This window comes from Mycteria americana, chromosome 7 (genome assembly GCF_035582795.1).
Source record: "Mycteria americana isolate JAX WOST 10 ecotype Jacksonville Zoo and Gardens chromosome 7, USCA_MyAme_1.0, whole genome shotgun sequence".
Lineage (NCBI taxonomy): Eukaryota > Metazoa > Chordata > Aves > Ciconiiformes > Ciconiidae > Mycteria > Mycteria americana.
In genome coordinates this window covers 69,167,368-69,184,326 of record NC_134371.1, presented here as the reverse complement: position 1 = coordinate 69,184,326, position 16,959 = coordinate 69,167,368, and the positions used below count along the sequence as shown (strand labels likewise).

Sequence of the window (16,959 nt, the reverse complement as noted above, 5' to 3'; positions counted from 1 at the left end):
TACCAGTTGGTATTTCCTTTCTATTTTTAAAAGTCAAAATTTAAAGCTAATATTAAACTGTTTTAAACCTCTTGTTTTGGAGAAGGCTTTCATAAAACATCATCTAGGGCCTACCAGAATCAGATTCAGGAAACATGAATTATTCACTGAAAATAATTACGCTCCTTGGGATTCAGTTCCATGATCCACTGAACATCTTCAGCTCTAAACACCCTCTCCAGGGATTATGAGCAGGACTGTGTTTGGAACACATTTTAGCATTGGATACATTAACCAATTTCATTGTGAACAGAAAAGAGACAGAATAATGGTTAAAATGTTTGTGCCCACACTCTCTTGGATATCTGGTATTTCTTCTACTCAGCTACACTGCAGCAACAATGCGGCAATATTTCTGTTCTCCGGCTAGTCTCAGTATCAAGAAGTGGTTTCAACATCAGCTTTTCTTTTCACTTTGAATGCTTTCACAAAGCATTCAAAAAGCGGATATTTGGACAGTGACTGGAAATCATCATTTTCTGTGCAAACATCCTGCTTAACAAAATAAAAAATGAATGTAATCTATTTAAGTCAAAAACCAGTTGTTGCTCAGTGCAAAAAATTGCATTTTGATTAACAAATGTTCAAAGCTGAAAGAGGAAGTACCTCTTCCTCTTCTTCCAACACCTGGCTATGTTTGTGCCACATCTAGTCCTACATTTTCCCTGCAGCACTGCAGAGCATTATTGTGTGAAACATATGAGCTGGTACCTGGGTGACAAAATGCTAATGACGAGGACCCCTTCTCCAGTCGTAATCAGCACACATATTTTAGAGTCATAATCTCAAATGATTTAATGCAATAACAATTGAAAATCAAAGTTCTACTGTGGGATAGCAACAACTCAGAAACAGCACTAATATATAACCATGACCCTAAGTTTAGATTGTAAAATATTTTTTGTTCCATTTCTAAATGGAGTGCTTTCTAGAGAAATACACCTTCATTCCACTGCCCCAGAATTGCTTTTAGTATAGCTGAATCTGTACACACCATCTGTTGTTTTTAAGTTTATTAAGATTACTTAGTATTTCCTCTTCCTTTTTAAAACTCGTGGGTTTTCATAAAACTGCTAGTTAGTGCATGGTGACCGAGAAGACAACGGGAAACAACTTCCCCTCACAATGAAACCTACACAAGGCTTAAATAAAAGAGGGACAGCCCCAGTTAGACACTATCATGTAATAACACAACATTTAAAAGGTTTTCATATGAATAGCTGTGCTGAGACTTTTATTTCTTGAAAATAATTAATGACTGTATGAACTAGGAATATGTACCCATTCAAGAAAACGCACATGCATTTAGCTACTGCAAGGTAAATACTTCACTATATCGCACAAAAATTTAATTACATAAAATAAATGTTCATACCCCAGGTAGTATTTGCAAAGAATTATTGTCCATCCACAATTCCTTTAGATTCTGTATTTGTTCGAGAACCTCAGGCTGAGGAAAAGAATACAGTATTACGGACAGTTAAATAAATCAGTATTTTTTTTAGTTAAATATAAATCAGTATTTTCTTAAAAAAAAAAAAAAATAGATTCCCTCTTCACCTTCCTTTTTTTCTTTTTATAACCCACATCAGACTTTCAGAGGATTAATGACATGAACAGTATGCTCATTTCATTTAATTTAACCACTGTTGTTCTTTTTCAAAACTTGTAAAATTTAAGAACCCTTTGGAAAAGAAATGAATACAAAGAACTACTTAGAAGTCCTTGTTCTAAACAGTCTATTGGCAGTATGCAATTTATGAAGAAGGCAAATAAGAGAAGTGAGAATTGTGGAGCTTCAGAAACAATGCACTGAAAAGAAAGGCCAAATCTCATCTTGCAGCGCATGCGAAACTGCTTTTTGCACGATTTATAGTCCTAAAATAGCTTAACAGAGTCACATTGCCAAACTCTTTCCTGGATATACTGCATTTATGTATGATTACATGTCTGCAATTGTCACATTCAGTAGTTAAAATAGCGGTATGCAATAATAAAGCCTTAAAATTACAATATTAAACTTTAACCTAAGATCTTCTATTCTTGTCAACATTATAGCATATTAGTGAGAGAACCTGCAAAAGGCAATTCCCCAAATCATTTCTCATTCATTACAGCTGTGACAATCAAGAATTATCAGGTCACAAACATTTCCATGTTTCAGCCTAAGCAGTATTTTTCTTTTTCACAAAACGCTATTTTCACAGAGAGAAGACGACTTTCAATTTGCCTTAGCTCTGGAAAGTTGTAGAGGCTTTTTTCAAAGTCTGCCAGAAACCAGTATTAAGTATTTCACTTGCTTCTCATTCAATCGGATTCTAGCATCTTAAAAGTCTGTAGTACTATTTCACTGGAATTATTTCAACACAGCTAGAAATAAATGTATCTGTCTAGCATCACAGGACCTTAAGAGAGAGCTCAAATTATCTCCTGTGGTCTCAGTTCTTTGGAATGTTGTAACTCCCGTAAGAAATATGATTTTCCAGCTGACCAGCTCACACGGTACATTATGGGAGAAGCTCCCGATGCACCATCAGATAAGAAAGAACCTGCTAATCTGGAGAGCTCAATCCCTCAGTTTTCCGTGTTGTCACATAATGCGTTTCTATTGAAAAATGATTAGTCAATATTTTAAAGATAATTTATTTTGCCTTGGCTAATTCTATTGAAATTCTGTTGTCCTTCAATGGTTAAAACCACTTCCAATTTCCAGGCCAAATTGATTAATGGTCATTTTACACTATTTGTTCCTCTGATGATTAATGTTTCTTTATTCCTCCAGAGTGTTGACAGACTGAGGTTATCATAGATAATCATAATTTCCCCTCTCAACTTTAATTTTCTTTTAAATTCCGCTCATTAGACAGACACTCTTCTCAAAGGCAACAGACTACTCTTATGTTGTACATATTACAGTTTGATTTGAAATTTCTTGAGCATGGGTTATGGTATACTATTATTATGGTATAACGTGGGTTATGGTATAGCATTGTAATCCAGATGAGATCTCACTACTGTTTTGATAAGTGGTATCGAAAACTTATTTGTCTCTGTTAGAAATGCTTCTACTGACACATTTTTGGAGAATATTTTCATTTTCCACGTAGACTGCCACAATTAGGGTAGGCTAGGCTAGGCTAGGCTAGAAGACAGACTAGACTATTTTGGTTGAAAGGGACCTACAACGATCATCCAGTCCAACTGCCTGACAACTTCAGGGCTGACCAAAAGTTAAAGGACATTATTAAGGGCATTCTCCAAATGCCCCTTAAACACTGACAGGCTTGGGGCATCGCCCGCCTCTCGAGGAAGCCCGTTCCAGGGTCTGACCACCCTCTCGGTAAAGAAATGCTTCCTAGTGTCAAGTCTGAACTGAAGACTGACATTAACCTTCGGTAAAAGTACATTACATTTTACCCTCTTTCCTTTTCTCTCTACCTTTAATTATTTTCTTTCAAAATTTCTTCCAAAGCCTTGCTGCTGACAGCAGACTCCTGAAACTCTGGGAAGAACTACACCAGCCTTCCCCCTCCTTTCAGGCAGAGGCACTACAATTGCTGTCTATCCTTTGCCCAGTGCCATTTTTTGACACTTCAAAGACCGGGAGATTTCAAACCCTGGAGCCATACCTTGCGACTTCATGCCTCAGTTTTCCCAGAGACCTGTGGCACACATTACCTATTCCCTTCCTTGGTTACGTTCAGTCACTTGAATACGGCTGCTGTTTAGGAAATGGCAATTTCTATTTTAGGAACGCATACCTATCTCATGATTTGTATAACCTTGTTTCCAGAAAATGAACAAACAGAATTACTCATTTTTGCCACTACCTTTATTCTTAACACCATGCCTATTGCTCCAGTGTGTGTGTACGAGGAGCAGAGTCTTACAGTGCAAAGGGAGGGACTTCAATAGTCCAGGGATGGACTGTCGAAGAAATTAAGCTCTTCCACACCACCACAGTTCTAGGTAGTATTTTTCTCCAATAAGAAGGAAGTTTCTATTGAAACCCAAATCAGATTTTCAGAATCCATGAAAACAGGACCTTTCTGTCCTTTTTTCCAGGTGTTCTAGATTTAAACTAGTACCACTTTTCCTATGACATTTCTGCAGATGCATGCCGTTCCCTTGCCTCTTGGCCCGTTTTGCTTCTGGCATTTGATTCTAGTTCATATGTTTTTGGACCAGCTTCCTGAAAAATGAGTCAACCTGGGGAGTCTGGTCCTAATAGCAGTTTGGGGCCACCAAACTCCTGATGTATCATTCTTAGGGGACAGTATGCTACAATGCAAAAACGCAGAATGATGTTGAAGTCATTTAAAACAAAGACTAGAAAACCAACCCACCCCCAAAAAAGACACACTGAATTCAGGAAGCATATATATATATATATTTCTTTTGATCAAAATTCCAAATACCCCTTCTGAAAATTTTATTCTGTTTACCTATGAAAAGATTTCTAGTTTTAAGTAAAAATCTGAGTTAAAACCACCTATTTTCTCCTACGTAGCAGTATAAATTAGTAAACATTATCAGGGTTATAACCATAATGGTAGAAGATAGTGCACCATCTACAAACCAGCTGTAGACTCTTAGCTACATCTTTCTACTACTAGATGACAATTCAAAATGTGTTTAAAGTGAAATTATCTTAATTTTAATTAAAGCTACAGGAAACATCGTCCTCATAAAATTGTAAGCCCTGATTCAGCAGCGCTATTTTTACAGATGGTTCTTCTATGACTCTGGAGGAAAGACGGTTCCGCTCTCAGGGTTTACCAGTCACGGGACAGGCTGTTGGTGGATAAGGCACACGCAGAGATTTATTTCGCCATCAGTGCAATAGTGAGTGCCACAGTATCAATTTGTTGTCCTACAAAAGCAGAGGCCCGCCCGAGTAGCCCTAGCAGTGGTAGGTCTCAAAAAGGATGAGGCAGCAGTTTTTCTAAGTTTTGCTTCTCTTAACATATTTACAGTTCCTGCAGGATGAAGTCAGTGAGCTCTCCTTAAAAGTAGGCCCATTTTTAAACACAGTTTAAACACCCTCATACTGTTTCTGAGAAGTGTCAATTCCTATAGACGTAGCAGAAACATACCTAAAGGGAACAGCAATTTGATTATTTTCTATACTGAGACTAGAGAAAATTCCCAAAAGCTATTAAATCTCAGGGAACCTAATTCTCATCTTGGGGACAGAAACTGCTTTTGGAGTCAAAAATTTACATCTGCTAATAGCAATTTTGAATATTTTCAGAATATAATGATAGATATTAAGAAATTAATACATATTTGACACAAGTATTTACCCTGAGATCACCAATTCATCCCACATTGAAGTACTGCAGCAGTAGCAAGCAGCTCAGAGTGAGAATCATCTGTGACCTTGATCTGAACCGCAAAGCCTGATGTAGATGAAGCATGTAGTTTTATCAACATTCACCTCATGAACAATGATAAATCTATTCCACACAGAAATGTGACCATAGTATGCGGCCACAATACAATAATGCCTTTTATGTAAAAGTTTAATGCCCCATAGACAGAGCATCCAAAACACACAGGCTTTTTATTAAAAATGGTGCGTGTCTTACCAGTTCAGAGAATTCATTATTGCCCAGATCAAGTCTCTCCAGTTGAGTCAGTTTGTGCATTGACCTGTAACAGATTAGGAGATATCTAAGATGATTTTTTTACTTGCAAAATGTCGGTCAAATTTTGTTTAGATAACAATAAAGCTCAAATGATACTGTTATTGCAAAAAGAATTACATCAGGCCAATGCTGATGCAAATGAGAACAATATACTCCACCTTTCAGACATGAGCTAAAGTTCTTGAACTAAAAAGCTAGCAACAATTACTTTAATAATCTTGGTATAATTTTGCATAGTTGCTCAAGGAAAAGGACCTATGTTATACTTACAAGCATCTGAAAGTAATATAAATTGTGATATTTTTGATACAGATTTATAAATTTGTTATCAACTTCTTTATAAACAACTGGAAAGCATTTTGGCTCTTCACAGCCAAAGTACGAAGTATGGTTGCTACCTCCCTAAAACTGTGCCTAACTACGGTCACGATGCAAAAGCACTTTCGTGTCAAGGATCAGCACAAAGCTTGCGTGCTAAACGAGTTAAGCTTAGATGAGGCTTGCTTTGAGTACTTGTGTTGGTTTAACAGAATGCACTGAGCTGATGGGGTCCCCCCCTCTTTGGGTTGTAGTAAGGGTGACCTGAAACATGGCTTCCATTTCAGGAATAAGCAAACAAACTGTCACGCCGATAAGCGGTGGTATTTAGTGATGCTTGCTGTCTGCCAGTAGCTTATGAAAACTCTATCATTGTAAGCAGGTAAACAACAGAATACAGATTTTTATTTAATGACCAATCCGAGATTCAATCCTTTGATCTGCTGCAAAGCACATCTAGGCAAGAATTCCTCTCCCTGTGCAGTTCATGGCACAGGAGCACGGCAGGGAGATGGTGCGATCCACGACACCGCGTGTGCACGGGAGCCGTGTCTCGGGCTTCGCTGGTGGGTGTCTCCCTGAGAGCCCCTTTTGGGCAGCAGCTCCTCTGAGGGCAAGAAAGGCTTCACACAGCCTCTGCTGCAAAAGACCGTGTGCAAATGACTGCAAAACCAACCAAAGCAGCTTATCCTTCTTCACAGCATTACAAAAGAGAGTCAAATAAGAACATACAATAAGGAAGTGAACCAAAAGTTACTATCAACCATGCTTTATGCAGTAAAGGGCTTTGAATGAGGAATAATCTGGATTTGTGTCTGTGGCTGATCACTACATAACAGCACAAAAGGCATTTTTACTGCTCGGGCTCAGGTGAGTGAAACAGTGAAATAAGAGGAAAAGTGAGAAATTGCTAAAAATTACACGATTAAATTCTTCATTTACTGAAGTCAGTGCGATAAATCTCCCAAGTTTATCTCTGAATTGGTGCTGTGAGAAAAACTGGTTATCTCAAGTATAGCTTAAACTGACAAAAGCACAGATCACAGCTTATGTGGACTGACTGTTAAAAGCATTTAAAATCTATCAATTGTGAACACAGGCAAACTTTTAAAAATACACAGAGTAAGAGTGCGCTTACTTATCCACAATTTACCAGTTGCTGTTTTGGAAATCAAAGTATTTTTGCTTAAAACGAATCAGTTGGACCCCTCTGAAGACTAGGCACTCGTTAGACAGTCAGGCAGTGCACACCCTCTCAGCCGGAATGATAAAGTCATAAAAAGCACTTAAATATTACCAAAGTTCCTTTAACAACGGCAGTTTAAGGACGGCAGGTTTCCCTCCTTAGTACCACGCCAGGGTTTTACACCACAGGAAACACATTTCAGCATGTCTGCATTGCAAGTTTATAGTCCTTTACACTTGCAGATGTTACAAGTTTTTCAGTTATAATATTAACTGTATACACACAAGCACTACGTAGTACCATGCTTTCACAACTGAAAAAACGGGAAACGTGACATACGTTTTCCATAGATTGTACAAAGTTTTCTCTCACAGGCAGTATTACTTGTGACTTTATCATTCTGCATTAAAGTCGATAAAAGCTTCTAGTGATTACGATTCCCCATGCCCATGTTAAAGTGCTCAAAAAACCCCAGCCACAAGCCTGCAAATACCTGCTAACTGGAACTGGAAACCGAAGAGCAGTATTCCTTTGTTACTCACATACACAATTACTGTTCATACATATGCAGACTTACGTATCTTGAAATGTGAAACTCTGAAACTCTTCAAAGATGAAACGAATGGTAATCTAAGTTACAATCGAGTTGGTAAAAACTTGTGTATTTCATACTGGATTCTACCTTTGAACAGAACTTTTAGTTTAAAAGGTTTGGCTTGTATTACTGTAGATTCGTCATAAAAGGCAACTTTTAAACATTACTTTGTGTAACTTCTGCAGTCAGATACATAGTTTCAGAAACTGTAACATTTATATGGGGGCAGATTAATTTCAGTTAGCTGGTACTGTATCAAAAGATAAAGCACACTGCCAAATGTACCCAATGGAATATGGATTTTTCATTAGCTTGTGATATTTTTATCACTTTCATGTAATTACTTATATTTTTCTTATGAAAAGATTCATTATATTTTTTATGTGGGGTCATTTCATAAAGGTAGAACAGGAAAGGTGCAATTATGAGTAATGCTCAGTTAAATAGTCATTGCTTAAATGATGTAATGTAATATAATTAATGTGCTAATAAAACTTGCGGCCAAAAATTTCACATAAATCTTTATCCATATCGCATTTGGATCTATTCTTCCATTAGTAAGTAACTGCAGGAGCTACGTGGAGAAGATCTGATGGGTGGCTATGGAAGTGGACCTCACAGTAGGTTCAGAATAAGGTGAATCTTTTTTTTTTTGTTATTTTTAAACACAATAACGGAACATGGTTCTCAAAAAACCACAAATGCATGAAAACCAGCATAGAGAGTAGGTTAGAGAGATTACTGAATACTTGGTGAAAAACTAACATCACTCGCAATAGTCTTGGAACATTCACACTCCATAAATTATAACTCACATTATACAATTCAGTGGTATTAATTATAATTCATGGTAATCACATACATCGCCTGACATAACTTTCTCATGTTCTTGCATGTTTGTTTTTGCTGCCTTATGTAGAAGATACTTATCTACACACTGTAAACGCTTCAAATAACCAGGAAAATGCCTTGCATTTACAGTTTCTGGCAAAAGAAACAAATGCCTTGCATTTACAGTTTCTGGCAAAAGAAACGAGTCAACTGCCATAAAATACTTTAATGAAATCACGGTATTCTCATCAAAATCCTGGTCAGCTTTCTGACAGATAGGAGATGGTGATTACATGAAGGTTTATTCAAACCTCCAATTAGAAACTTCTAATCACATCTGAATTATTCCCACATATGAAGAACTGTATTCAGAAATAACAAAAGTATCTCTAATGGGTAAAAATCCATGAGTGAAAAGCAATTTTGTCAGACACACAACTACATTTACACAACGATAAATACAATGAAAGATGCAACATAAAACTGCTACAGAATTAATGCCTGCTTTTCGATGGTCATACTTCTACCAAGATAGGACTGAGAAAGTTATAACGGTTACATACTCTATTTCCTTGTGTGACAGCATACAGAATTATATTTTCATACGACTGTGATAAACGGATACCATTATTTTCTGAAGAAATAAAAAGCAAGGAAGGGCATATATGTTGCCATTACTGGATTATCTGCTGTATTCATTTCAAATAATATTTTCTCACACTTTTGTTGTCCACAGTAACCTTTATTTCAAAGTTGTTAAAATGTCACATTCCCGAGTCTCTTCCAGTTTCAGTATTTTAAACCTTGCAATGTAACTTTAAATTCATTAATGAATCAGTTTGGAAGTTACGCTATAAAATTAATACTTAATGTTAATAGTTTACCTGCTGCAGAGTAGTTAAATCTTAACCAGAGCTAAAACATTACATGATACAATCACAAAGAGCTATTTAATTATACATCACTTAATGGATTACAAAGAAAACTCAGTCTTAGTTTTCAGTGAATCTCAAGATAATTTATATCATTTCCAGAATATAAAACATGTACGGTGTAAAGCAAAGGACCACAAGTATAAATTAATCTGTCATAAAGTATTGAATCTATATATTATCCAGGCTTCAAAATAACAGAGTATGCTTAAAAATTGATTTTGAGGATACAAAATATTGTTACACATGGACTGAAATATGTAACAGAGAAAGTATCTAAAATAATGTATATAATATCAACAATAATGTCTATTTTAACTTAACTATAAGAAATAATACCCATTTCAATTTGTAATTATATTGAAGAACTTAAGGATTTTACAACCCACAAATCAATCCACAGATCAGAGAATATAGCAGAGACCATGGGATGATGCCTAAAGCAATTAAGTCTCTGAAGACTAAGGACCTCCAGCAGCTCAGTCAGTCACGGGACTGTGCTGCTTTGTTACTTTTAGATGGTGTCCTTGTTAGCGCAAAGAGAAGTTAGGAGCAGACAATCCACAGGGCATGCTGTTGCCTTGGCTGCATGGCTACCAAAAATACTGCTGTGCGCAACGCAGGGCTGTATACAACGTTACTTGGGCTAAGCACATGGGAAAACCAGCCAACGTATTCCTCTGGATGAAACATTCTGGACTAAGAGGCAGCCTCCATCAGCCTCTGTATACCAGAATTGTTTGGTTTCATAATACAGTGTGGGAGAACTACCTCAACACAGTCTACTCGTGCTGATGCTCCTGATGCTGCCATTTCTGGTGCCCGAAAATCTGCTGACTCCACATCCTCTGCTGTTCGAGCCACTGTACACTCTCAGGCGATGGGCAAGGGCACTCTCCATCTTCAAATGCTAAGATGAGAAAAATCAATTTCAATGCCCAAAGGATGGAACTGCTGGTGCAGAAGGTGTCTAAACACAACCAATGCATCTATGGCACTGAAGACTTGTGAGACTTTACCTAATTCGGTATCAAGGGCCTAAAATACAAAGCACCACAAAGACAAAAGTCCTACATACAGAAACTGGAAATCAAGCTCTTTCATGATTCAGTCATAATCAAAGCACATGGATGAATCATTTCAGGAAAAATGTTTGCGTGCAAAAGGTAAGGATTTTAAAAACACACTACTCACTTCAAACACTGCCTTCCGCATAGGGTCCTAAATTCCCATCGGTTTTGTTTATGGTGGAAACGGATCAGATCTCTAAAATTAATCCCTTAGTTCAGGACCCAGTTATGAATAACTCTACAACTGGAAAGGTTTGCTCAACTGATTGTAGAGAAAGGTGAAACCTTCACAGTTTTGACCTTCATTCACACACTAATTTTGTTCCCAGCACAGCTTTCAAATTGTTGGGGAAGGGCGTTCTAAATTTCAGTTCAGACCCACTTCTGCGCCACTGATTACATAAACAAACAGAATGCAGAGTAAATGTCATTAGCCAGTGCAAAGCTCCTGGCAACATCAAGACTTCATGAATACACTTTTTATGCCTTTTTTTTTTTTTCTTAAACTCCTTTTTTTATCTTTTTATTTTGCACCTGCTTTCTGGATTCCTCTACCTTCTTCCTGATAACCGGCTTTGCTCGTTTAAAAAAGTTAATGCACGTTTCCACTTTCTGGACTAAATTACATGGAAGTCCGCCTTACCTGGCGCACAAATTTTCTTACGATACGCCCCGTGGCACACAATCAGATACTCCTCGTAGATCCCTGCCTGCGGGTCCTTGCTCACCACGCTTGGGGACCACGCTGCAGTCTGGAGCAGCAGCTGCTCTGTCAGAACTGCCTGAACAGGACCGACCGGCCGAGTATGCAGCTACCACCTCCTGCCCTGTAACAGCAGGAAAACGGGCTGGGACAGGGTCCGTGGTGTGACTACAAGGAAAGGACACGTGTGGTACTTCTATACAGTATCTTACGACTGCTTTCCTGAAAGTCGGAGCCAAATAGTCCCTAATGTATACATTCACTGCATGACCCTGAAATGCCCCATTGTGCTTAAGGAGCACCACTACTTGAAGGATCCTTTGATATAGAAAACTGAAAATTTAACTTAACATTTGGTATTTTCTGCTTCATGCTGTTTATCTCAGAAAAGGCTGCAGGAATACTATCCGGAAGATGCAAGAAAATATGTGCCCACCTGCAGGATTAAATGGACTCCATTAAACTATTGTCCCTTTTCCAGACGGTAATGTGTGTTTCTTAACCTCGTATCTATCTTAAAATGCCGATGTCAATGGACAACCTGAACAGATGAAGTTCATGTTTGCAAAATTTCAAAGTATACCTAGTTTCAAAGTATATCTAGTTAAAACCACTCAAAATACAAGTGATAGCAAACATACAGCGATTCTGTGAGTGAATTTCAGAATTAACATTCCCTGAGGGAAGTATGAGCTTCGGCACGTTAGAGTCACAGGGCAAATACACCCTAACAGTCACTAAACCTTGGAGCCAAATTCACACCTAGTAAATGATTTTTTAATCAATTTAATCCATGATTTTGCTACAAGATGTCTGCATTTGGACAAAGAAACACAAGATATCGGTAACACAGGTGACATAATGACAATAAAAATCGCGCCATGTTTCAGGACAAATACACGGGTCTAACAGCTATGAGCCCAGGACCCTGTCGTGGTTTAGCCCCAGCCGGCAACTAAGCACCACGCAGCCGTTAGCTCAAAGCAAATCCACTGAACTGAGCAGGACCGACCATATCACTCCCTGCCACAAAGGTCACCTTACTGTTTTTGCTCAAAAGACTCAGTATTTGATAAATAATGACAACTTCTGTTTTGTTCACAGTGTAATAATACAGTGGAAACTAAACAACTGATTTGTAAACACTGCAGCACTGATCAGCTTGAACATACTATTAAATTAATATAAAATGACTAGTACTTGGGATCTGGATCTCCACCATCCTGAAGACAGAGGAGAAGCAGGCTCTAAGTTTCCCACTACTAAAAGTTGACTAAAACCAACCCCTGTTTCATCAGGATATACAATATATTATTCAAATCTCTAAAGAATTCAGCACATGCTTTATACTCTTATGTACGAGTTTTGCATGGAATGAATGAACATAAATTAAAGAGAGACCTAGTTTTAGCCTGAAGACTGAAAAGGCAGTTTTGGCCCTGTTTTCCCATTTACTTTGCCAGAGAGCAGGAAGAAGCCCTAACTTAAGATGCTGAATAATTAACAGGAATGAACCAAGTTCAAAGGGTGTTAATGAATATCTGATGGCTAAAAGTTAACTGAATCAGCTAACCCAAAAAACAAGAGTAAAAGAATTTTACTCTCAACACAGGTTTCTTATTGAGTAGTCCTTTAGATTCCTATTTCTACTGAAATATGGCCTAAAGACAGCATGAACACATACAAACCCCAGGATTATTTCTAAAGGGAAAGCCAGAAAAATAAAATGGGGATGCGCTAGAAAAAGACAAGGATGAATTTGAGATGAAAAACATCATGGCTCAATAACGATCTACGTATTAATTGAGGAAGAAGGACGGAAGTAGTCAGAGATGGCAAGCAGCACCTCAGAAAATGAAAGCGCAGAAGGGCAACCCCTGTTGTCACCCATGCAATATCTGTATATAGTTACGGCTGATTTCTTCATAGGTGATCTCCGGTAGTTTTAACTGTAGAAGTATAGTTTATAAGATCTGGAAGATCTCTGCTGACTGCCTCACCAAGATAGTTACTCTACCACACTATTAATAACGTGTTTGGCTGCAGTGGCTGTTTGCCAGCTGGGCTAGAGAGAACGTCACAAGCAGATGAACCCCATCTGATACACACTGCACTCTGGGGAGCGGGTGCCAAAGAGGAGGCTGGTGTGAGACTTCTGTCTAAGAGACATAGCTTTAAAAGGAAAAAAACAAAGCAACTGCAGGCCATAATGCGATCTTTGTATTCGGTTATTAGAGAACAGTTAAAGGCTGGCAGAAAGATGATATTCCATTGCGAAGTATGGCAAATACGGGCAAGATTTGTTTCATAATCGAATGACAGGAAGCAAGCTGCAACACAGAGCTTGTGAGCTTCAACGGAACCAGTCCATCGGAGGCACTGAAATGGGAGAAGCATGGAAGAGCCATACGTGCTCAAAGGATGGCTACAAGGCACAAATACAGGGTATAACTGGTGAATATAACCTACAAATGTATTTCAATAGGAAATACAAATATTAATTGTTCATAGAACTCACTGACCAGCTACAGGAAATTGTAATTGTGATAAAGACTAATGACCACTGTAATTTATTCAGACATACATATTCTGCAGTTTTTCAAAAGTAATCGTCAATCATGTTTTATATGTGCTAGAACATAAGCAGTTGAGAGTCATCAAGTTTTGCATGATTATTTTTATTTTCCTGGTTACACAAATAAAATGCCTTGCCGCACAGGGAATTTTTCAAGGCTTGAGGGAAGCAGTTGCACACGGTAAGCGCCTCTGCGCACCACAGAGCTGACCACAGGTTAGGCGCTGTCTGCTTGCTGGCCTTTAGGGAACTTCCGATGCGCTGCAAGAACACAGGTCACAGGATATCCCTTCCCTCTCAACTGGAGGACAAACGGCCACTGCTGAAGTTCACAGCCCACAGCATCTGCAGGCACAGTTTCTACACTTTGATACGGCTAAGGATGGCATCAACTAAAAATGTCATTCTACATGTGATTAGCTCAGAACCATCCATCCTTAATCCAACAACCTATTAAATGACAGAAACACACTGTCCCAGGACATCAGGTTGAGCCATTACTCAAAGATAACACAGGAGAGTGACACACAGTGCAGTGCACACAGACACTCGGAGGAGGGGTGTGTTACCTGCAGTCAACGCTGCATCAGTACTGCAGCTGAGAACCATGCGCTTCTAGTAGTCTCCTATTCCAGCTGGGAAAAAGAAAAGGTCTCCGATGGTCATGGCAGGCAAAAACCCCATCCTGTTCTCAATGCGTTCCAGCAGTCATCTTCTCTCATTTAACTCCTCTTGCAGTTTGAATTGTGTGCAGGCATTTTTACTCCGTAGATTTTTTTTTTTTTTTGATCAAGTAAAATTAAAAGGATAGTGACTTAAGGTGTTCCAAGTGTAACGAGCAATTTCCTTGCATACCATAACACAACCATACTTGAGAAAGCAGAGCACAGAGTCTAAGCATAACCAAATTAGATCTCATTAATAACAGTCAGAGCGAACTCTGTGTGTGTTGAGCTCCCACTTGTTCTGGGAGGAGCTCAGGGGTCTGGTATAATTAAGAACCAAATGAGTGTAAGGTGGGCTAGGGTGATTCTCCATGGTTATACGTGTTCTCCCCTCCTACCACGTTGTGCTATGAAGTCTTTATCTGAAATTGAGCCCTACTAATCAGATATAAACTCTTCTGAAAAAAAGAAAATCATTTTTGCATCTGTTAATGGAAGTTTTAAAGAAGCAAATAAGTGATAAATAAATAAAATAAAATTGGTGTATGAAACAGGCCTACATCCTGGGCTCTAACTTCTGCTCTGTCTTTCCTTTGCCCTTGTGACACATTAAAATTCTACAGCATGAACACCACCAGGTAAGAACGACTAATTACAGTTTAAGTAATATCAGGATTATCCTAGATGGCAGAAGCAGTACTGGAGTATGCTCAATGCAGTACAAGAAGTTCTAGCTGTATCTTCTGCCAGAGTGTCCCTTTCAGGAGATAAGGCAAAAAAAATGCCACTACCGCCTTCAGACAAGAAAAATTAATGCGATTTTTCAGACAAGTTTGACCCGCTATATATGTTGGAAAAGCATTCTTACAGTAAGAAAACAATGAGATACATTTTTCTGCATCTTCTCTGAGCAGCAAATATATTTAGTTTAAAATAGCCTAAAGGGAAGATACGTAGTAGTAGTTGCTTATTAAAATATTGGCAGTATTTTAATAATGAGTGCCAAAGTAGTAAGTCTTCTGGAATATGATTTATTAAACTCAGCCAGAGTTACTATTTGAAGAAAACAGGTCATCATGAATGATGAAAATATTTGTAATCTCAAAGTGTGGGAAACAGTTTACATCCTCATAATACACTAGAAGAAAGTGGAACAGCATTTCAAAAAATAGCAGGCTAAAGCTAAGCTTTTAAACCTATATTTAGATGCCGCTGGACAGATTCTCAGCTGATATAAATTGTCTGTTCCACTGACTTCAACACGCTTCAGACAACCTGTGATTTTTGCAAATCTACTTCCTAAAATGGGATTTTGGAAGTGGTGAGCATGTTAGGAATATAAATGTTATAGAAGTCAGTGGGACTAATGGCCTTAAGTCACAAGGATGCTTTTTACAACTCCATTTTCAGGTTAATGGAAATAATAATCACTTTTATTCAGCAAATTTCACATCTGAAAAAAGGTAACGGTTTGTGACGTTTTCAATGTCTGAATATCTTTCTGAATCTTTATTGGGTCATTCCTGCTGAGCTGAAACTAAAGAAGCAAGCAAGGCCATGTCTACAGTCTTTCAACGCTGTAAAAGCTGAGAAATGTTTATACTTATCTTCAAAAGTCAAAGCAAAGTGATATTGAAATAGGGAACAAGAACAAAGTAACTTTACCTAACAGTGTTTCAAACAATATTTTGATAAATCACCAAAGGTGCTTCTAAGTGATATATGCCAGTTTTTATCCTACAATGGTTATTGAAGAGGAATGTCAGAGTTCCATACACACACTGCATCTACACAAGAAGTGATTCATCGGTATTATTCTGCTTACTTTCTCAGTTTGGAATAAAGTCTTAGCTACAGAAGGGCATAAGAGCTGTAACTCTCTACACGTTTAGATACTTCCAATTTGCAAACTTAACCTCTGCAAAACACCTACTATTATTTTATATGTATTCTGCCAAGGAAGAATCTAGTCTACTTCACTTTATATTGTTTTAAAAACAAATTACTATGTGCTTTTTATACAGTTTTTATCATGCTGCTTAGAAACCTTGAGCCTTTGAGTCTCCCTATGCACAGTCTCACCATTTTTAAGAAATAAGCACCATAAGTAAGAGTTACAAGGAATTTCAACAAATATGTATTTATGATCATTGGAACAGGAACCGGACAACCTCCACCACTTTGCCTTGTTTCCATCTGATTTGTTTGCTAGATGTTTTGTAGTTGTGGATAATTGGCACGTTAATTTGGTGCAGATGGTAGCTTGGTAGTGGAATTAATTAAAAGTGTGGCATTCCCAATGCAGCATTTAATATTCTGGCTATTTTTCAAGTGTGAAAGAGTTACAGTATTGCTAGGTGATTGGCCAGGGAATAAAAGAAATAACAACCCATG

General features: G+C 38.0%; 1 protein-coding gene across 11 annotated transcripts in view; it reads right to left on the bottom strand.

Annotated features, from left to right (window-relative positions):
* The window catches only part of LRRC7 (leucine rich repeat containing 7), a 176,091-nt gene that overhangs the window by 61,212 nt on the left and 97,920 nt on the right, over positions 1-16,959 (bottom strand). For 8 of the 11 annotated variants that reach the window (XR_012776653.1, XR_012776654.1, XM_075508974.1 and 5 more), the window contains exons 7-8: positions 5,631-5,694; positions 1,415-1,489 (exon numbers count right to left, since the gene is read on the bottom strand). Coding sequence is in view for 9 of the 11 variants with exons in the window: in XM_075508974.1 (XP_075365089.1) it covers positions 1,415-1,489; positions 5,631-5,694 (139 nt within the window). In the remaining 2 variants the exon portion in view is untranslated. Of the gene's footprint in view, positions 1-1,414; positions 1,490-4,260; positions 4,321-5,630; positions 5,695-9,356; positions 10,463-16,959 lie in introns of those variants that run through there. The other 3 variants (XM_075508977.1, XM_075508981.1, XM_075508983.1) reach the window with 3 other exon arrangements.